We start from the raw sequence: 22,837 nt of genomic DNA on the forward strand, positions 1-22,837 counted from the left end.
CATATTTTCAAGTAGACAGGTAACATATCAGCTTGCAAAAGAAAAGTGAGGTAAATTTAGCCATGGCATAAGTGGCAGCAACTTGGTTGATTTCAACGGGAGTTGCACCTGTTTCTGCCAAGACAGAGCTTGGCCCAATGACTGAATCTTTACATTACATCCTCATTTTAAGGTGTGTACAGCAAGTGCTCTGTTTACCTGGCCATTCAATTTGTTTCACAACAAATGGGTTCGTTGCAGCAAAATAAAACTCATCATCATTCCTTGCCACTGGCATGCATCAAAGCACACAAAACTGCACATCTAAATGTTACAATCGGCTTTGATATATCTACAAGGAACGTGATGCTCAAGCATTCTGGACATAAATTTAGGACTTTCCCTTACAGGATTGTAAGTTATTTACTGAGATAGACATCAAATCTTTTCTGCAATTCCAAGGCCATGGAATTAGTTGCAAAAGAGCAATAATGATGGGGAATTCTCTGTAGAAATAGATTAATCCTGAAAAAATAAACTCTTTGCTAGTTCCTCAAAAAATGAAGCCAAAGTTTAAATATCAAGTACTGTATTCCCTTTCCAGCAACTGTTTTAAGTTTTCATATATCCAACACTACACAAATAAGCACTCTTCTTAAAAAGGCTTTAGAAAAAAGTGGGGATTACTCCGTAATGTTCTTGCTTTCTGTTTCAGAATGTAGTCCCTTCAGCACAGTCAAATTAACACATTGCGCTTAAGACAAAAAAACTACCTAGCTCTGCCTTAAACACAGACTTTGCATGCTACCTGACAAAGGAATTGAAGGAGTCACTCTTATTATGTAAAGGAATCAGTAAACAAACAGGCAGATTTAGTCGGCTAAAGGTATCCCTGGTCTTTTACCAGCAACATTGCTCTGGTTGGGAAGTGGGAAGGACTGTGTAACCTATTATTGGACAAATTCTTCTCGGAGTCGTCAGACTCCAGTGCATTAGACTTCCAGCATCTTTATTATGTATCATGTTGTTTTGTTGAAGGCAGGACTGGTCAGTTTTCTCTAAACCCCCAAGGTATACTACCTAAATGAGCTAAAAAATGAAACATGAAGAAACGTACCTCTCCCCCTCACTACTCATCTTTCCCATAGTTGTACGAGGAGGAGGAGGAAGGGTAGTTCTTGAGCTGCAACGTGGCAAGGAATGTTCGCTTAACATTTAACCGTAGCTTGACAAAGGATGCTGGAGACAGACTGGACTACTTACATTTAAAATGCAACCTCTTAAGATTTTTAATGCCTTCAAGCCCTTTGGTGAAAACCAACGCATGGCTACATACAACATTATGTACAGAACTTTATTTCAAGTCTTCTCCATCTCTCTCTCTCATACAACCTCAGATGCAGAGAGCGTTAAAGGTGTGTATCCAGTGGTTAATTCCAAAGCTATGGAATTGTGAAAAGTCAGAATGAACTGTAGGTTCTGTGGACATGGGAACTACAGATAACTGTGTTTTCACAGTCACAGAAGTGGTACAGAATTATACTGGCTACAAAAATTAGCCCTGAAGTACCCTAGACTACTAAAATTATCCCAATCTAGAAAGCAATATGTCAGCAACGTGCTAATGCTAAAAATCCAACTCTAGCACCAAGTAAAGTAATGGATAGATGACCAACAGAATAGCTACACCAAATCAGCTTGGACTGTGATTTACGATGGAAGCTAGGCAAGAGAAAGCTACTGAGATACATTTACTAGGTTTCATAGAATCATAGAACTAGAAGGGACCTCGAGAGGTCCTCTAGTCCAGTCCTCTGCATTCACAGCAGGACTATATTATCTCGACCATTCCTGACAGGTGTTTGGCTATATATTGTTTATATTTACGAATATCAGATTTTGCCCGGGCATTAGCCATCAGACACTGGTAACCCGCTAATGCTCACTATTGTGTTATTACTAATTTTGTCATGGGCTATCTTTATCATTGCAATTATATCGGGGAGTTTAATGTTTATGGTTTTATCCTAATACGATGTTACAGGTTGTTTTAGATAGAATTATCACCCCACTGAGAATAAACTGAACTAGGATATGTCTGAGATATACTTTCTAAATACTGCATCTGATGTCAGAATTGGGAAGCTAAATCAGCATTTCCTCAGTTTAAGGCTGACTAGGATTCTTTGTCTTCCCTAAATCCAATTTCTAGAAATACTGTATATTAATCTGAAATACAGGTCAATTTAGAAGTAAACAAAGGTTTCAGAAACTGAAGTTAAATTACTTATAAGACTGTCCCCAGCATATCCAGTCATTTAATGGCCCCCAGTTAGAGTGACAGGAAGCAGAACCAGTTTAACACCAAGTGCTCTTGCAAAAAGATTTTTGTAATAATTATTTGGGCCTGTGATCAGATTAAAATTAGCTTCTTCTACATCAAATGAAGGAGGCTGAAGTGTTTGGTTAATATGAATATAGTACATAGTGCCCTTTGAACCATCACCTTTCGCTTCTGCTGGGAAGAGCCCGTGTTATAGTGGCCAGCAGCTCTGCGTGCTTCCTCTTCATGCTGTTGGATTTGTTGTTGTAATAGAATGAGTTCACCAAGCAGGCCCTGCCACGAGTTTACAACAAGGAGAAGGAAGGGAAAAATTGGGGGTGGGAGGAAAACAATGTTAAACCAAAGAGTGTTACATAAAAACAGATGAAAGACAGGAATGAATGGGTCAGTTCAAACAAAAAAGGAAACCTATTTGCAACAGCTATTACTAGCCGACTGGAAACAGCTGGCCAGCCTGTAGGTCATACAGAACAACAAATAGCTACATTTTAGAATTAAAGTCAATTGAAAAAAAAAAGTGTCCAAACGCTAAAAAGGTTTAAACTAGCCTTGTTTGAAGAGACTTTGTGGAGATTTTTGGCACCACATCCTCAATTATTCACTTCAGAAGTATTTTCAGATATCAGCATTTTTTTTTAAACAAGAAGTAGAAGGAAGTGCAATAAGAGAGACCTGATGCATTTGTGTTTGGATGCTCTTCACAAAGTTGTTACACATACAGCTGTATGTACAAGACAACATGTTCAACTTTGCTGAGAATAAACAAGTTTTTTTTGTTCTTAAATACCTCAGCGGCTTGGACAGTTTGTCAAAAGAGGATTTGCCCTGCTGCTCAACCTCCAGACTTGAAGGAATGGAAGACTTTTGGATGGGTATATAGGGAGACAGAGAGAGATCTCCCTCTACAGCACCTTGGCAGTGTCTAGTTAAACTGCATAATTCCTCTCACCTATCCAGAATTGTCATGCTTAATACCTTCACCTTATTTCCAAGTTTCTCCATGAACAAAGTGCCTAATTTTCTTTTGCCCAATTATTCTATTAATAGCAATGTGTCTTAAAAATTCACATTTGTTCAGAAATAGTGTGTGAATTAAGTTCTACTGGAATTTCTCATACAACTAGTTTTAAAAGTTGGAAATTAATATTAAATGTATTAACCTATTTAAAAAACACTAAAAAGTCTTTGAACAATATTCTGCTCAAATGTAACATTACATTTTCATTAAAGAAAACATTTAATAGAATTACCAGTTTCAAAATAGGCAGTACATTGTTTAAAAACAAGCCTCAAATATCAGAAGTTTGAATTTTTTTTTAAGAAAAACAAATTAGTTCTTCAGAGCTCATGTATCATCAAACTATACATATACCACACAAAAAATCCACATACATAAGCATGTACACGTAAGTACAGACACACACTATATGGATGGATACAAAAAAATAAACAGACACTGTCAAATAGGATAAAGCCCAAATTAGAGGGTTTGGGAAAAAAAAAAAGCTTTATCCATCTTTGTAGGAAGAGAAACAGCTTCATATTTATATTTTGTGTTTGTTTTTTTAAATCTCTGCACTGCTGGAAAACCAAACACAAATGCATCATGCTAATGCATGAGAACCACAAATGAGACCGATCCATCGAGTTTCACTGCCCAACAAGAACAAAAAAGCTAACGAGTGAAAAATAATGTACGTTTTTAGAATTCTGATGAGTAAAGTTGTTATTGCTACCAAGTAAAGAATTTCTCAAAATGACTTGACAGTGTCCCTTTAAAAATTATGTTAAGGGTCAGAACCTACAAAAGGAGGAACATATGGAGATAAAGCTGCTCTGGAACCTTAGCTTGCCCTTTAGTTTTTAAACAGGCATTGCACAGTGTGTAATGCTGTTCCATGTTATAAAACACAGTTTTTGTTTAATTTGTGATTACTTGCGACAATACCTGTTCTCTGGGCCTGCTGTTCCCCGGAGATCTAAGGAAAAAAGCTTCTGAGGCTAAGTTATTGTCTTCAGTACAATATCAAAGCAGAAACGGTGGTAGTGTAAGGAACGAGTCTGTTTTAAATATAACTTCCTTTCCTTTGTTTATAATTGGACCCATAGCATTATTTTATATACATTTCCTCTGGCTTTCTCTTGTCTTTAATGATTGCATTACAACTGAAAGAAAAATCTTTGAATACCATAATGCACACATAACAAACAACTATGTTGGCATAGGCAACAAAAGGAAAGAATGGTTACTTACCCCACAGGAACGGAGGTTCTTCGAGATGCCGTTGTCTGTGAAAGTCCCACTGTAAGTGTGCATGCTCTTCATGAGCGCAAGTTCGGAGTCTTCTGAACAGCAGTATCCGTCGGAGCCACACACACACACACACCCTCCCTTGTGAGGGCATAAACGGTGGAGCAGTAACAACCCTCCCTCAGGCTCCCTAAGAATCCAAAACCCATGTCTGCTGAAAACTCCGGAAGTGGGGACAGATGGCAGCTGTGGGATCCACACTCATGACAACATTTCAAAGAAACAGTTATTGTAGGATAAGTAACCGTTCTTTCTGCTTCAAATGTGTGTCAGTGTAAATCCCACTGTAGTTGGGTGGCAACTACCTCTGGATGGTGAAAATTAGGAGTTTCGGCTACATCAGTCGAACAGTGATTGCAGAGTGCTCTCCCAGCCTTGGCATCTGACCTGTCAACTAACTCCACACACAGTGTTTAACAGAGGTCAGTGGGTAACCCACATCTCTGCCTTACAGATTTAGGATATTGGCACTGAGCTGTGGTGGAGTCCTAACACTCGGGGGAGAGAGACACAAGCCATCTGGTAACATGTTGAGATACACTGTGTTATCTGCTTGGATAGTCTCAGATTAAATTCTCTGACCGTCTGACAGGCTGTCTATGACTACAAATAAATGAGGAGATAGTCTAAAGTAGCAGCCGGGTTCTGCCAGTGTAATAAAGTAAGGCTCTGAAGACATCCAGAGCATGTAGCATTTCTTCTGCCAGTGCACAGTGGGGCTCTGGGACAAAGACAAGTCAGCTAATTGATTGATTCAGGTGGAACTCTGAGATCGACTGAGGGATGAAGTTAAGATGATCTTAGGGTGCAAAGAGCATTCTAAAAGAGGCTCAAAGGTGGAGGTGGGGGCTTCCTGAGATTTAGAAGGAGAATACTGAGGACTATGTCGGACTGGGGTCTCTGACCAGTGGGTAAGCATGTAACAAGACTTTACGAAACCTCAACACCATTGGGCAAGAGAAGATCAAGTACGACTAACCAGGAGAACAGGCAAAGACTGCTGCAATCTTCCTTACAAGCCTGTGGGAGTTGTGTCAGGAAAAGGCCTCTCTCTCCCATGTAAAAAAACTGTATTTTGTGACTAGGGCCTGATAATTCATGATACAGAGCTGCAATGAGATGGAGGAACACGCCTTTGCCCGAAAAGGTTCTATTTCTTAGAGTTCTCTTCTTTAGAGGTGCCCTTTTCAGACTTGGATTTTTTTCTGTACCTTGAATTAGGATGGGTACAGAAATGTTCAGGGCCTTTTTATGGTACCTGGTGCCTCTTTTTGATTCTCTGATCAGAGAAAGAGTGGCTCGAGGATATCCTTATTGATGGGGAGGGCAAGCCTGGCTGGAGTTGAAGAGCCTGTAGGGTACTGGAACACCTTGAAGTTATCAGATGCTAGCCTGAAGGAAGCTCTTTTGGTGGAGAAGGAGGTCGCTGGAATTCCTTTGGTATCACCTCTTCATGGAGAGCTACTTATGGTTCAGGCATGGGAGACCTGGTTAATGGTGACACTGGAGAGCAAGATCTCCCCCTCTTCTGTGCCTTGTGGGAGAGAGCTCTGCTACAGGACATGTGAGGATAGCCCCCACTATGGCCTGTAGGGCCAAGATGGCATTTTACAATGAGGATTGAGAACCACTAGCCCACTGCCACTTGTGGTTCGCCTGGGATGAGTCTCTGAACTGGAAGCTTCTAGTGCTTTCAGCAGGATCCCCCCTGATTGTATGGGAGACAGATCCTGGCTTAATATCAGCAAAAACATCCTCTCAAATGGCAGCACAGTTAGGTGGGAGTGGCCTCAGTGCTGGCAGTGGTATTGGCGTGAAGGATGTCCACAGTGGAGATATGGAATCCTCAATCAGTGTGTGTCTCAGGACCGTGATGGGCCTCAGCACCAACGCTGGCACTGGTGGCAAGGCTGGTACTGGGCCACTCCGTCCTTGTGCTGTGCAGGTGGTTGAGCTCACAGCTTCAGCCCTTGACACTGTAGGGGATTTGTTTTTGGAGGACTGGTGTTTAGGTCCTTCCTTGTGAGATGGCGTGGTATAGTGCCTGGAGCTATACTTATGCTCTGTCTGGCCTGCTTTTTGGTGCCGGGCTTTGATGTTGGGACAGCTGGTACCAGCGTCTCTCTCTGCTCCTTGCTGTTGAATCCTGGCATGGGGTGTCTGCTAGAAAGGGCACTAGCTGAGGATGACTTTTTTGGCTCCAGTTTGGGGGGTGTCAGTCAGAACTGACCCTCAAACCCTGCTATACAGGGGGGATGTCCTTTTTCTTTTTTGTTTGGGGGAAGTCCAAGTACAGCTAATTTGACTAGAAGAATGAGTTCTTCAGTGAAATGTATTTTTAAATAAGATATAGAGAGCACCAACGCAGAAACGGGTCAGACAGTGCTGGGTTTCATCTCGGTAGTAGGAGGGAATGGAGGGAGGGTCATGGCTGTTCCACCCTTTATGTCCTCACACAGGAGCATGCACAAGGCCCAAGATACATGCGTGACCCAGACAGACACTGATAGTTCAAAGACTAACACTACATGCACACCTACAGGAGCATCTACACTGACACATGCTCAAAGAACCACCTCTCCCTTCCATTGAACTTGCCATTGTTCTCTCCTAACAAAGTTAACCATCACTAAAATCTATTGATGGGATCTTGCATGAGAAAAACTCTGAATTAATCATTAAAATGTTACTTCTGTTATAAAGATCAAGACAGTTTTACACATTTGCTGACAAAGTGGGTGGTACAAACTGCACAGAGGGAATGAGGATGCACAAACACATGGAATGATGAAGAACCATGGCATAGGTTCCAACTTTTACAAATGAGGTTTTCCTTTTTTTCCCCTTCATAACACAAAAGTAAGTAGTTTACATTAACAGAAAAATTTCTCAACTTTATCTATCAGGCTTTAGTTATATAGGGCCAAATTTTCAAAAGAATCATAATGGCTTAGGAGCCTTGGCTCCATTTCATAAGCATCTACGGCCTCAATCCTGCATAAATGTACACGTGCTTAACTTTGCTCCCCTGAGTACAACAGAACCTAAGAGTTACAAACTGACCAGTCAACCACACACCTCATTAGAAATTAGAAGTACACAATCAGGCAGCAGCAGAGATCAACCCCCCCCACCCCACAAAAAACAAATACAGTACGGTACTGTGTTAAACATAAACTACTAAAAAAACCAAGAGAAAGTTTAAAAAGGTAAGGGAACTGTTTCTGTGTTTGTCTCATTTAAATTGAGATGGTTAAAAGCAACCTTTTTCTTCTGCATAGTAAAGTTTCAAAGCTGTATTAAGTCAATGTTCAGTTGTAAACTTTTGAAAGAACAACCATAACATTTTGTTTAGAGTTACAAACATTTCAGAGAAACGGACAACCTCCATTCCCAAGGTGTTCGTAACTCTTGAGGTTCTACAGTAGATCCATTATTTCAATGGGGCTATTCACAATGGTGAAGTTAAGCATATGCATAAATCTTTGCAGGATCAGGGCCTAAGTACCAATGACAGTTAAGTGACAAAGGAGCCAGAATCGCATTAAGTACCTTTGAAAATCGTACCCACAGTGCCTAATGAGAGAAGACCAATACATTAAGTTGAGATCTCTGACCAAAAAAAAAGGTTTTGTGCAAAAAAAGTCAGAATTGTTTCATGAAGACAAGTAAATCAGAAGTCACTGGACTTATTAAAATAATTAATACAAAAATAAAATCAAAATCACCTAAAGACTGACAACCTGTCAGACCTATACAATTTGAAAATTTTAAACCCTTGAAAACAGAAATTTATAGAGACCTCAGCAACAATCATTTCAGATCTGCGCTCTCCAGGCAGGCGGACTTATGAGAACAAAAACATGTAAATGTAGAATCAGGGAAGTAACTAAGGTGAGGGACTTCTGTATTAAGGTATGCATACTATCTCTTAATCTTTAACATAGCCTAATATTGACTAGAAATGGAATGCAACCTAATGCTGATCAGAAATGGAATGCACAGTATGAAGAAAGGTCATCTACCCCATTGTCTAGAAAACATTTTGGTTGTCAGTAAACCAAGTGGCTATGCTATCTTCATTATCCATCAGTGAACGTCTTATTTCAGTCACAACCATAACAATAGTATACAGTTCTAAATAGCCATGATACCTTTTAACCCTCAGTTTTGAGGAGTCATTCCCCCGCAGTAAGAAAGCTATTCCATTAGCAGAGCTGCTGGATACAATTAGTATAACAAAACCAAGAATAACTTTCGGAGGCCCATAGATTTAATCAGGGCCCATGTTTTCTGCAGCACAACCATAAGTTTTGTGGCAAACTGAAAGTTCTGTGGTCACAAGTAAATGCAAAGGCATTAAAAATTAGAGTGTTTTCCCTCTCTCTTCTGATATTCCAAACCTTCAAAGTAGCTACTCACTGTGTTATGGATTATTGCCCCTGCACTACAGCTGATTGCCTATCAGCACGCTCCTCCTGCTCTGCCTGACGGCATAAACAGATCTCACGTTCCTGAACAAAACAGAGGTACTATTTTATACCAGGTCCAGTACAGTGTTCTCCCATTTCCACAAGCGTATGAACAGGGCCCTAATTTTAATGTTCACCAGAGCCAGCACCTCTTCCTCACAGCCAATTTAGTCCTCAGAAGCAGAATGAGACAGGAGAGCAGAGTCACACAGGAGGAATGTGCCCAGAAAAGCAGGACAAGGTGAACAAGAAAACAGAATGAGAATTATTCCACTGCTCACAGGGTACAAATAAAAGGAAAGAGCAAGTGGAAACAATTAGGAAAAAAAATTAAAACATTCAAAACAAATCATTGCTAACTCACTAAGGAGGGTCAGTAGCACAGTAACACAGCCTTTTACTGGAGACCTGAATTCAAATTCTAATGCCTTCCATGAAACCTCCACTGAAGTCAATAAAAAGATCCCCATTGACTTCTGCGGCAGTTGAACCAGGCCCATAAGCAGCAAATTCAAGTTTAAAAATGCTTTCTTGTGACCTTAACATTGTTTACCACCCAAATACTATGGCAGCGAATGCCACAGAAAAAGTCAATAAATAATAATAAACATTTGTAGACTCTTCTTCCTCTGTTCTCAAGCCCCCAGCAATATAGCATTGAGCTTAGCCAGTCACAGGCATGGGTAAAGAAACTCTGCATATGAAGAGAGGATCCTTGCATGAATTATCACTGGGAATTCAGATGAGTAGCCATAGCATTTCGTCTGATTGGGGGGGCAGTTAATCAATGGTTTCATTCAAATCTAAGTGGGTTTTCCACCAAAAGGTATGAAAGAAACAAGTTCCTCTTAAGACTGATTTATTATAAAACCACTTATTGCCTTGTTTTCTTTTATGACTTGATATTTGCATTTAGAAACCAAGCTTAACGAGCATTCATTACATGTGTGGTACTCAACAAAATATATATGAAAGCAAGTAATTTGGCATAGCTCCAAAAATGATTTGTTAAGACAATAGGTAAGAAGACCTTTACTTCAAAAGTTGAAGTGTTTTACTCTTGGACTGTGAACAGTGAACACCTGTCTTAAGCAACCTTTCAAGGCAGACAAAAATCTGTTGCTAAACAAAGGTAGGCTTCTAATAAAGGGGAAACAGAACAGTATTCATTTCAAATGTGGAGACTTTGAGGTGGTCCAGGACAGGAGGTTGCCTAATAAAAGGTGATCTCTTGTACCGGTTTCACTGTAGGCATGTGCAGTAAGTGTGCACATGCAATAAAATGCAGCACACATGCATACATGCCTGCATGCACAGAAATGTGTTTAAAATAAGAGCGTTATTTACAGTTTTGCTAAGACTGGGATGATAAACGTTCCCAGTTGTGAGGTATTCACAGTATTGATGGATAAATTCACACATGAGACAACTATTTTTTAAAGAAGTTCTCAGCATGTATAAGGTTTCATTCTGATTTGCTCAGAAATTTTCAAAATGTACAATAGCAAAAATGAAAACTACTATAAAATGAGATTAAACAATCAGATATGCTATTTGATGGTTAACAGCACTAATAAAAATAAGAAGTGTGCACTGCTAAACTTTACTTTCCTCACTTGCAAGGCAAAAGTTGAACATGCATGCTAATAAACTTCATTAACCAGGCGATATAACATTTCACACAGCAAAGACATCTTCTAGGATCAAAACAAAAAACCTCCTTTTCTAGAAAATGAGCAGGCCACAAAAACAATTGCTGCACTAAGTTTTGAGCAGAAAAAAAATTAAAGCCAAAACTTGATACATATCTAAATAGAAAAGGATCATAAGATGCAATACTTCAAGACGTATAACTGAAGCTAGTGCATGATGCAGCACTTTGGGTTTTATATTAAGGCCTGAACCAGCCAACACTGTCACAGTTACAAGCAGTAAGTGTTGGCAGGATCAGACCCTCAGGCTGTATACAAATTTAAAATGAATACAGAATGACTAAAGTAACATTGCCATTACAACCTAAGTCTTTAGAGAACATCATTTTAACAGAAGGTTCAATGACTTTACATTACTCTCTTCTTCCCCACAAAACATTTTAACTTTTAGTCTAGCTGTTATAAATTGCAATATACTAAACCATTTCAGCTCTCTCAAGCTTCTTTAAATCTACATCTACAGTTCATTTTTTAAGCTTTGTGACTGAATGACTAAATATTTTCTGTAAATATACCTTTTTGTATTGTTTGTCATTTTCATATCCCTGGTCTGTAGCTCTGAATGCTGTTTCTCCTTGGGAACCTAGGAAATAATTACAGAAACTTACCAAAATGCCTTAGTACCCTGTTCAAAACCCCAAACTATGTCTAATAGGAGGTCCAATTTTTAGTACAACTCAGTACCCAGTATACAAATAATCTCTCTAAAGTTGCAATCATTCTACGGATTATTGTAAATAACCACAGAAACAGCTTAAAACTGATATGTGAACTGTACCAATCTAGCATCCAACTCAAACTGAATGGGCTACTATAAAAGGTAACAGGAAACTTCAACTAGACCATTTAAGTTCTGAAGACATTTTTGCTGATGAAATGACTGCGTGTGTTAAACATCAGATGATCGGACATAATTTAAATCATCATTTGTGTTGAGAAACACAAAATATTCCTGCATATTGTAAAATAATTTTTTTCTGAGCAAACTTCTGAAAAATGCCTGAATTATAGGCATCTGTTTAGTGTTTTGACAGTGAGCCACTAGCTTTTCATTAGCACTGTGGGAATTGAGTTTTCTTGAAGTAGTTATTAAATGTTTCCAGTTCAAGATTAACTTGCTGCAATAAATTGCATTTGCATTGTTATTCACTCCCTTTTTTAGTGTATCACTGTTTAATTAATTAATTTTAAAGAGGCATGTTAAGGGCAGTAAAAATGGCTTTTTACACACCTAACAAGAGAAGCAGATCAGAAGCTCCTATGACTTCACTAACCAAATTGTAACCTGTGAAAAACCAGCAAAAAAGGGGAAATAAAAATTATAAATACAAACAAATGGCAAAACAAAGATGTGAGGGATTTCAGTCTCAGAGTTCAGGGACCGAGCAGTCATAACCAATCTTGGTATGCTAACAAATGCAACTAAAATGGATAACAAGTCACTCGTACCAAAGTCAAAATTACATTCCAATTAAGAAAACCCCAACACATAGGAGGTCTCATCTACTTGTCTCTGGTTTCTGATATTGCCCTTCTCATTACCCTCACACTTGAATCCCATTTAGATTCTGCTCTCTGTACATTTGTTTTTTATACATATTATGCTTTCTAATAATATTAAAAGTTTTCTGTCAGACAATGCAAGTAAGCCTGTTATGAATATGCAAATAGAACTAGAACAGTTACAATATTTTCAAGCACACTTAAATGAAAAAAATGTGATTGCTAAGAAGCTTTATATGTACATCCACATTTTTATATCTCTGTCTAAATTTACACTATACTATATTTAAATCAAGATTAGATGTGTTTCTAAAAGATAACCTTGAGTTCACCCACAAAAGTTTAGGGGGCCTGATAACGTTTCACTTGTGCAGTAGGGAAGGGGACTTCCCTCCACTGCAGGAATGGCTGGGTGAATGTCTACGGCATGTGCTATGCAGTAAATTAGACTAGATTCACAGATTCTAAAGACCAGAAGGAATCACTATCGATGACCACTGTGATCCTTTCTGGACTTAAAATCTATTCATTTCCACTGCCAGAATACATTTTTAGAATGTGTTAAAATGAGAAAATAGTTAAAGATTAAATTCAGTAGGGTATGGACAATCAATCGAGTGTGCGAATTTGACAATACGGTCATCCATTTGCCAGCTAGCATCTGGGTTTTAGAGCTCATTCATCATCCTTTGTTCCATTCAGCCTGTCTTGTAGTCCTTTCCACATCCAAAACTCCCACTAACTTCAAATCAGAGTTTTGCTCAAGTAGAAAGTTGCCAGCTGAGCCCCTGAGAGACTACTAGGTTAGTCACAAATCTTCTGCATCTACTTGATGCTACACCCAACACAAACAGAGATATTTTGGTAGGTTTTTAAAAAAATAATCACCCACTGCCTGAAGCACATTTCTTTAACAAAATAATTCTTTTCTCCTACCATGAGCACAGTGATATATTGTTAAAGAGTACTGGCTGGACCTCTCCTCTCACCTTCACTGGCAACATAGGTCCAGCATCTTCACCTCACCGAAACATTAACATTTTAAGTCTATTTGTTTTTAGTTTGACCGGGAGTCTAGAATTCACTGTTCAGTTTCACATCTCTCAGTTCTCATTGAGTATTTGTTACCACAATTTATTTCTAAACAAAAAATTGACATACTCGTAGAACAGCACACGATTTCCACAAACCTTTTTCTTGTTGTTGTTTAAAGACGTGTTTGTGATCTCACTTTGTAACAATACACATTCTCATAAGTAAAACAACGCTGAAAAATTGTTCTCACCAGGCGAGAAAAAGCCCTTCAGGGAACTGAGGCTCTCTCCAATCTTGTCAAAGTCAGGTAGAAGTTTAGCGAGGTCTTCTGCATCAGGAAGGGCTTTGCTAAGTTTTTCTAGGGAAAAAGTATAAAAAGGTGAGTTTTTTTATAAGTGAGAATAATTTACACTGTAAAATCTAGCAGCTACCTAAAAATTAAAACACACATTCACATGCTCATTCCATTTTTCTTTGTCAGGAATCAAAATGCTTCTCTTCTATATTTTAATGTTTGTTTGTTTAGGTTTCTATGTATGCGAGAGAGCATTTGTACAACACAATTACTGTAATAAACATTCAAAGACAATATTTTCCTATTTTTCAATTTGTTTATTTGGTGCATTCAACAGCATTTTGTGGCTAGGCTGTTTCACAGTTCCTTCTGCATACTTAGTCAGATATCCCTTTTATTTGTATGGGTCTTTCACATAGCAACCAGAAAGAGAAATATTCACAAAAACAAGAATTTGAATATAACAAAAACAAGCCAAGTATAGCACCTGCTGCTACTTTTAATTCTTTCCTTTAAAAACACAAAAACAAAAAGATTTCAGGCTGACAGCATACTTTAAATACCATCACTGAGAGTGTATGATTGAATTATGGAATAATTAGATTTTTTCGTCTAGTCTCAAGCAATGCACCCATGTGAGGGATAGATGCTGGAATAACCACCACCAAATGTTATGTGGTCTTTTCCTCTTAGAATGCATATATAAGATGTGTGCCTTCCCAAGACACACCCCTGAGCACTTATCTTATTAAAATCATGTTGTAAGAACATTTATATAGAAGCAACCAACTTCTGAACACCTATGTTCTTAAATCTAAGAGTTGCATATGCTGATCTTTAGCAATCAAAGCATATTTTAGCTTTTGTGATACCAAAGTCAATGTGTTCATCAAGCTCCCAAATGAAGTCAGGAACAATCCACTTATAGTCACTGAGATCAGGCAGCATCTCCTTCCATTGATCATATGTCTAATACACAAACAGAAAAAAAAAGTCATAAGAGAAGCATATAAATGTTCTACTTGAAAGAATTTACCTACTAATCTATTGCGCTAGCTTGCAATCTTACACACTGGCTTTTTGGCTTAGTCACAGAACATCTACAAAACAGTCATCAAAACCCAATCCCATTTCCATCCAATATGATCTATTCTAGTAATTTAAATAACTTGTCCCTCTCTACCCTCATATTCTCCACTGTCTTTATTTGATCAAATGATGGCACTCCCCATTTTACTGACTACAGCAATAACTACTACTCAGAAATGCCTGGCAGACAATATGAAACATATAAAATGGCCTCTGCAAATAAATACCTTTTTTGCTGTATAACCACCACCTACTGCAGATCCTAGTACAAGATAGCGAAGTTTTAGAAGCCTTGAAGCCAGTCTAGCTACCCAGAAATTTCTATGGGGCAGGTATCCATATTTTACAAATAAAAGTTTAGTTTTCCGTAAGGGAAGACGATTAAGAGAGGAGAACTGTTGAATTGATGTCCTTAATGGAGGTCTCTGAAACTTTGAACTTGTATAATGGGGATGATGAATACTTCGGGAAACAAGGTGCAATTTTTGCAGTGGTGATTTTCCTTTTACTCCATAGCTGCTATTTGCTAAGGTTTGGCAGACAACACTGGAAGAAAAAATAAAAATAAAGAAACAAATTAAGATTATGTGACAGCTCTACTCAAAACACTTTTAGTCCAACTAGTCCTGTATCCTACCTCCAGCACACAAAGTATATGAGAGAGAGAGAGACTGATTTACAGAGGATGAAAAATAAAGTAGAGCATCATTCCAAAGGTTCAATGCTTTAATGAGCTGTAGCTCACGAAAGCTCATGCTCAAATAAATTGGTTAGTCTCTAAGGTGCCACAAGTCCTCCTTTTCTTTTTACCATACAGGAAATTCCTTCCCTGCTACTAGCCAACATAGATCCTGTGGGCTCTCATAGCCTTTTGAATAGAATAACATTTGCAATTATTTCAAAAAATGTGCAATGACTATCTAATCCATTCTTAAATATTCCATAATGTTTTCATTTAGTAGATATATAGTAATGTTTTGTTCCTTTAAACACTACATTGGCTAACCCCCTATATATTAGCTTGACATATTAAAATGACATATCTTCATCAATATTTGTATCCTAATCATAGAAAATGTTGAATTGGATAAAATACTTTGGTTTAAAGGATACTTACTGGATAAGCAACCTCTCACTTGTTAACAAGGATTTGAAGGACAGAAATAAGTATCAATGCTTGGGTTAGGACATCTGCGTCTTATAAACTTAACTTCTGCAGCTGAAATTGGTGAATAAGTGCATAAGAACACAAGAACTTGGTTTTGTGCACGTTCAACCGGAGTGGAAAGTCTATACAGGAACATGGCTACAATGTTCCACTCCCATCTTAGGGAAGGAAGAAAAATCTTTTCACACGAGAAGACATATATAATAGAGAGTTTACCTAACTACCTTACCCAGAACTGTATTCAAAACCCCTACATTAAAAGATCATTATTAAGGTCACAAAGTCCTTAGGAACATTAGGAAATGCCAGTCTGTGCATCCCTAATTTGGCCCCCTTGTGAATAAGCATTACGATAGTTTTAATTACACAGTCGCATACTGTTTTACGTGCTACAGCTTTTCAACAAAATAGAGACTAACAAATTTATTTGAGCATAAGCTTTCGTGAGCTACAGCTCACAAGTATCCTAATCATAGAAAATGATTTCTATGATTTCTGTAGCTCACGAAAGCTTATGCTCAAATAAATTTGTTAGTCTCTAAGGTGCCACAAGTACTCCTTTCCTTTTTGTGAATACAGACTAACAGGGCTGCTACTCTGAAACAATATCCTGCAATTATTTCTTATTTTGATAAATTATGAAGCTGTGCCTCAATAATTAAGTTAATCATCTAGCAACCAGCAAGGGACATGATCAATAGGAATCCCATAATCCCTTCCTTCCCAACTATCACCACCTTGAAAGGAAAACACAACGGGGTTAAAACTCATCACTTAGGACTTTAATAGAAACTTTGGCTTCGGAATAGTTGATGTGAAAGTGCTTCTAGCATGGAAGATGACCACAGAACCAGAAATATTTTAATTCCTTCTGCTTTAGGAGCCAATGACTGAGACTGAATATGGTCAATCCATAAGGAAGCTTATGGCTGCACTTAGCTCTTTCATTTTCTGGGCCTACACTCAGTGTACAGAAATATTTAATCTTTTCAGCAGAGATGAAAAGATAGTAAATAGTGATCTGACGGCCACCTCTAGTTGTTCGTTTGAACCCAGCTTAAAGGGATATATGATAAAATCATATTTTTGAAAAAAAACACACCTGGATTTGAAATAAAAATCAGACAATGAAATTTTTTAATCCTGCACATTTATTTTTTGCCCAAGTTGCATTCCCTTAGATATCACAGCAGCTAGAACTTAGTTAACAATCATATTGTCATTTGAATAATACCAAAAATATCAACTCCCTTCTGCTTTAAAGTGCACAGTAAAGATTTCATGCCACTTCTCATAAAAGTAAAGGTTTATTCCAGTGCCATGCCAAGATCTTTATTATCCTCTAAGCTGTCACATACTCTTGGTTAGAACTGGTCAAAATGTTCTCAACAGTAAAAGTCCATAAAAAAAACGCAGTTTTCTCAAAAACCAAGATGTTTTGTGAGAACCTGTTGACTGACACAGGTTTTTAATGGAAAGAAGTTGAAATGTTTAGTTTCAATAATGCTGTTTTGTTTAATTTTATTTCAACATTTATATTATTACAACATTAATTTTAACAGTGTTATATTTATAGATTATATTTCCAGATATATAGTGTATCTTATATCTATTATAAAACATACAAGTTATATAGAAACTAAACATTTCAATGGCCCTGATTCAAGTTTTATTCTGAATATTCATTTCATGAGAAATTTTGGCTTTCCAGTTCCACTGCTGGTGTCTGCCTGCTTGCCACTTCAGTAACTGCTGTACTGCAGTTGTGTTGTATGGATACCTGTAAAGCACTTTTTCTGATCTTATATAGTACCCCGTGCTCTCATATCTAAGCACCTGGGATGAAAGTCAATATAACTGTAAACCATCAGTCATTAACATACTGTTTTCAGCTATGAGCAAGGTTTGAAAAATAATATACCCAGCATCTAGGGTCAGGACACGACCAATCAATTTCAAATTTTTAAAATACCTGCCAAGCAGCAGTTGAGGTGAAAGAGAACTCCTAGGCAAAGCACAAAGAAAACACAAGGGTGGAAAGTAAGCCATATGTGAAAATAAGCTGGGCAGGGGAGACTGGCTGCCATTTGCATCTGTCTGTGTGTGATCTTTGTGCCTAAGTGAGATTGTGTCTAACTGGGCAATGGAACCAGAGAATCGGTTGACATTTATTTAGACTTTCCCAGGGCTGCGAGAAGGTCCTTCAGAAGAGACTGCTAAAGAACCTAAGTAGTTACAGGGTGAGAGACAAAGCATCGTCCTGGATCAAAACCCAGCTAAAAGACAGGAGACAAGGAGCAGGATAAGCGGTCAGTTTCCATCATGGCACGCAGCAGGGTGCCTCGAGGCTCTGCGCGGCGCCTGGCGGGGCTCGATATTACCAATCTGGGACAGGGGGGTGAAGAGGGCAGGAGCCAGATGTGACGATCCCGCGGTTCTCTCCGTCCCCCAAGCCCGGAGAAGCCCGGGAGGCGCCTCGGAGGCGGGGAACGGGCTACCCAGCGACAGACGCGGGGACCCGAGCCGCCTCAGAGCGCGGCCGCCGCGGGGAGCGCGCCTGCGGGAGCCCCGGCAGGCCCCGTCCCGCCCCAGGCCTGCGCGCGGGCCGGTCTCCGAGGGCCCCCCCCAGCCCGGGCCCCGGGCGCGCCCCGCACTCACCACGCGGCCGCGGCCCGCCACATCCTGGGGCCGGCTCCGGTGCGCCCGGGCCCCGCCTCAGCCCCTCGCCGCCCGGGGGAGTCGCGGCCTCGCGCAGAGTCCGCCCGGAGCCCGCGCGACCGGCGCCGTCGGGCCGCTTCCGGGGGGGGAGGGGCGGTCCGTCCCCAAGCCCGGCCCGGCCGGAAACGCGGCCCCGTGAGAACTGTTCCCGGCCGGAAACGCGGGCCCGCGAGAACGGTTCCGGGCCGGAAATCTCCCTGAGCCGCTCCTGGCCCAGCCAGCGAAAGGCAGCGGCCCGTGCCCCCAGCTCCCGCGCCTTGCACCCGCGAGCTGGGCGTCCTGCCCTAGTCACCGGCCTGCTCAGGGCACGTTCATTGCCCGCCCCCAGTGCAGAGGGGCCCCAGCCCAGCCCGCCACCAAACACAGGGGCTGGGGTCGGACAGAAAACAGGGCTACTAGCGACCGGGGGAGATCGCCAGGGAGGCTAAGTGGTGGGCACAAAAGGTCGGGGGCTGGGTGCCAAAGAAAATAAAAGGCCAAGCGCCCAGTCCAGAGCTTAAACCTCATGCGGCGCGGCAGGATTTGGACCGAGCACTGTTCGCGCCCCACTGCCGCGTCTCGGTTCGAACAGGCGAATTAAGATGATGTTGAAGTAGCCGGTGTTGCAAGTGTTCCTCAAAAGAGATTAAACTGCTAGGAACAGATTTAATCATTTCATTCAGATCATGTGGCAGTAAAAAGAAAACGGTTCAGAGTTTAAGCGTAGAAGTTTCTGGTTATCGGGGGATAAGGGACAGATTATCAAGGGGTGCGAAATTCGGTTTAGGAGCGGGTGGCGTAAGGAATACATAATCTGCAACCTCCCCGACTGGGGGTAAAAGTTTAACGGGTCAAAGGACAGCCATTGAGCTATGGGGGTATGCTGTCCATACAATGGCTATGTTCAGGTGTGGAGTATAATGAGCGGATACGATGATGGGGATGGATCTACCCTCGTTTGGTGGGATTTAATGTTCAGGAGTACTTGTGGCACCTTAGAGACTAACCAATTTATTTGAGCATAAGCTTTCGTGAGCTACAGCCCGATGAAGTGAGCTGTAGCTCACGAAAGCTTATGCTCAAATAAATTGGTTAGTCTCTAAGGTGCCACAAGTACTCCTTTTCTTTTTGTGAATGCAGACTAACACGGCTGTTACTCTGAAACCATTTAATGTTCAGTGAGTTTATGGTTCCAGTTCATACAGTCCAATGGAAAAAGTCTCTCAGTCCCTTTCCCACAGTGGATGCACGATGTCCTGGTGCTGTCAGTGGCCGGTGATGTGCTCGATGTAGATGTCCCTGGACCATCGGATGGTGTCCGAGACCATGAGGCGCCGCATGAGCCGTGTGTAGCGTCGACCGATCCCACAGATCCGCAGCACACACTCGTTGCAGGGGTCCCAAGCGCCCAGGGCTCCGATGATCAAGGCATTCATCTGCACCTCGTAGCCCTTCGCTCTCAGGGTGTCGGCCAGGGGGGCGTATTTTTCCAGCTTACGAGCTTGGGCTTCGCGGAAGGCCGGGGTCCTGTTCTCAAAGGAGACTGTGATGTCGACGAGGATGATCTTTTTCTGGGCCTCGTCGGTGACTACCACGTCGGGTCGCAACTGGCTGTCAGTACTGGGGATAGCACAGTTCACGGCGACCTCCCCCAGGCGCGGTGCGATGGCTTTCACCAGATGGTTCTGGATGGCATTGTGGCGCAGCTGCCAGGCTCTGGAGTGGGGCCTGCAGCTGCACAGGACGTGGGGCAGGGTCTCGTTGGAGCAGCCGCACTTCCTGCAACGCTTGTCTCGGTTCCCGTGGCGGACGGCTCTGTTGAGCGGGACGCAGTTGAGCTGGGCGCGGTGGATGAACCGCCAGTCGGCGAAACGGGTGAAGCCGACCCTGGCGAGGAAGTGGTTGCTGGCGTCCCATTTGCTGGTCAGTTCGAAGGCTTTACCCTGGTCCGGTTTACGCTTCAGGGTTTCCATGTACAGCGAGTGGATGGCCGCCTTCAGGGTGCTCTCCAGCATGCCCCTGGCGCTCGGGGTGACGATGGTGTTGTTGTCGGACCTGATCTGCCGCACCAGGACTCCCAGCTCCTGGTGCTCCTCGCACCACTCCCAGCGGCAGCCAATGTGCTTCCCCAGGCGACGCGTGGCATTGCGAGCACGGGACCAGAGTGAAGCGATGTCGCCACCCTGCCATCCAAATTCGCCATCCAGGGATCGGCTCAGGAAGCTGGCGGTGTCTTAGTTGGAGGGGGCTCTGCCGATCCGCTTTTGTGTTGCGTCATGGAGGGCGTTTGCTGCGATGTTCCTTACCATGGCGTCGGGACACGTCAGCAGGCGGAAGGCATGGGTGATCACCGCGATGTCACACAGGTCACCCATGCGGGGGACATTGGTACCGCCATGCCTGCAGGCAATATAGACCAGCTCGTTGCTGGCTCTCTGGGGAAGGAACAGCCACTTCTTCACCAGCTGCTGGACGATCTTGTCTGCCTTGTTGAGGGGTACCTTCGCCACGGCGGATCCCCTTAGGACGAACAAGATGCGGGGGATCAGGAAGGTGTTCAGGGCGTTTATCTTCTCCCACGGTGCTAGCAGGGAGGCGTCAATCGTGGCGGCATCCTGCAAGATCTCCTGGATGGTGTCCTCGGGTGTCTGACAGACACGGAAACCCGTCGGCATGCCAAGGTGCCGGTATGCCTGCCCCTCTGCCAGGGGGATGACGGGCTCGCCCTGGATCTGGAACCCTGTCGTCTGCACCGAGTCCCTTTTGCTGCCGTTGATGTGGAGAGATGCGCACTTCTTTGCATTGAAGCGGAGCCCCATCCAATCGGCAGCTCGACTGGTGGCATCTAGCATACGTTGGAGGTTCTCTGGGTCGTCCGCGGTCAGGACCAGGTCGTCTGCGTAAGCCAGGACGCTCACCCTCTCACCGTGGAGGTTGAAGCCATCTGCGCCCTTGGAGATCGCTCGCAGCAACGGCTCCATGGCGAGGTTAAAGATGATGGGGCTGAGAGGACAGCCCTGCTTAACTCCGCTCCGGATCGGGATCTTGGCGGTCTCCCCTTCAACCGAGCGAATGGTGGTGCTGCATCCCTCGTACACCTCTTGGATCACACGGAGGAAGTTCTCTGGCATCCCAAACTCCTGGAGCGTGGCAAAGGTGTGGTGGTGGGGCATGGACCCAAAGGCGTTAGCCAGGTCAAGCCATGCTACCGTGCACTGCCTCCGCGCCCTTCTGGCCATTTCGATGGTGGTTTGGAGGACAAAGTTGTGTTCATAGCAGCCCTCGCAGGACATGAAGCCTTTCTGGGTGGAGCTGATCGCTCGTCGACCACTCCGTGATCCTTGACGTCAGGCAGCTGGCATAGAGCTTGTACATCGTGGAGCAGAGGGAGATGGGCCTCCAGTTGCTGGGGTCATCCTGCTCACCCTTCTTGTACACCAGTACCGTCATGGCCTTCTTCCAGGAGCTGGGAGTCCAGCAGAATCGCTTCCACTGGTTGAAGAGCGTGGCGAGGACCAGGCAGCCGGGATCTCGCTTTTTCAGGAGGCTGTAGCGGATGCCGTCTTTCCCAGGAGCTGTGTTTTTTGTTTTTGAGAGTCTGTCCATCACTTCCTTGGGTGTAAAGTCAGTTTCCAGGACACCTGCTTCGTCGACACGGGGCAGGGGGCGGAGGCACTCTGGGCGCTGCGCGTCATTCTGGGCTGTGTGGTCAAATACATCCTTGAAGTAGCTGTAGAGATGCTCAGATGGGATCGTGCAATAGGGCGAGGGCCCATCGAGGATCTCCCTCATGCCTTTGGAGTGGTTTGCCTGGTACAGCTTTCGGATCCTTGAAGCCGCTGCTGGATCGTAGCGGCAGCTGGCGTCTCTACTTCTGGCTTCCCTGGTGATGGTGCTGTGGTTTGGAGCAGGCGTTCTGTGGGCAGGCGGGACGTTCTCCTGGTTGGACCTTCTCCTGGGAGCAGTTTCTGCAGACAGTTCTTGGGTAAGCCTGTCTACAAGGAGGTCGAAGTCGTCAAAGAAAGCTGTTGCTTGTAGCGTCTCAGTCCAGGCTGCCACAGAATGGCAGCCCTCACCACCGGCTGCTGGCCCTCATGGTCCTTGACCTCGTCTGGTGCAGGCTCAAAGCATGCATGGTCGGCCTGCCGTCTATCTCATGGGTCAGGATTCCCTTCGGTTGGGTGCTGGGGCGGGATCTCCGGTGGGATGCTGGCGTTGCTCGTGGTCGGAGA

General features: G+C 42.7%; 1 protein-coding gene across 7 annotated transcripts in view; it reads right to left on the bottom strand.

Moving 5' to 3' along the window:
* OPA1 (OPA1 mitochondrial dynamin like GTPase) overlaps positions 1-18,735 on the bottom strand; it is an 83,721-nt gene extending 64,986 nt beyond the window's left edge. For 3 of the 7 annotated variants that reach the window (XM_037909733.2, XM_037909732.2, XM_037909735.2), the window contains exons 1-7: positions 18,567-18,735; positions 14,968-15,286; positions 14,524-14,620; positions 13,607-13,714; positions 12,050-12,103; positions 11,334-11,401; positions 2,486-2,596 (exon numbers count right to left, since the gene is read on the bottom strand). In XM_037909733.2, coding sequence (XP_037765661.1) covers positions 2,486-2,596; positions 11,334-11,401; positions 12,050-12,103; positions 13,607-13,714; positions 14,524-14,620; positions 14,968-15,286; positions 18,567-18,589 — 780 coding nt within the window. In that variant the 5' untranslated portion in view covers positions 18,590-18,735. Of the gene's footprint in view, positions 1-2,485; positions 2,597-11,333; positions 11,402-12,049; positions 12,104-13,606; positions 13,715-14,523; positions 14,623-14,967; positions 15,287-18,566 lie in introns of those variants that run through there. The other 4 variants (XM_037909734.2, XM_037909736.2, XM_037909738.1 and 1 more) reach the window with 4 other exon arrangements.
* Positions 18,736-22,837: the final 4,102 nt, after the last annotated feature.

This window comes from Chelonia mydas, chromosome 9 (genome assembly GCF_015237465.2).
Source record: "Chelonia mydas isolate rCheMyd1 chromosome 9, rCheMyd1.pri.v2, whole genome shotgun sequence".
Taxonomy (NCBI): domain Eukaryota; kingdom Metazoa; phylum Chordata; order Testudines; family Cheloniidae; genus Chelonia; species Chelonia mydas.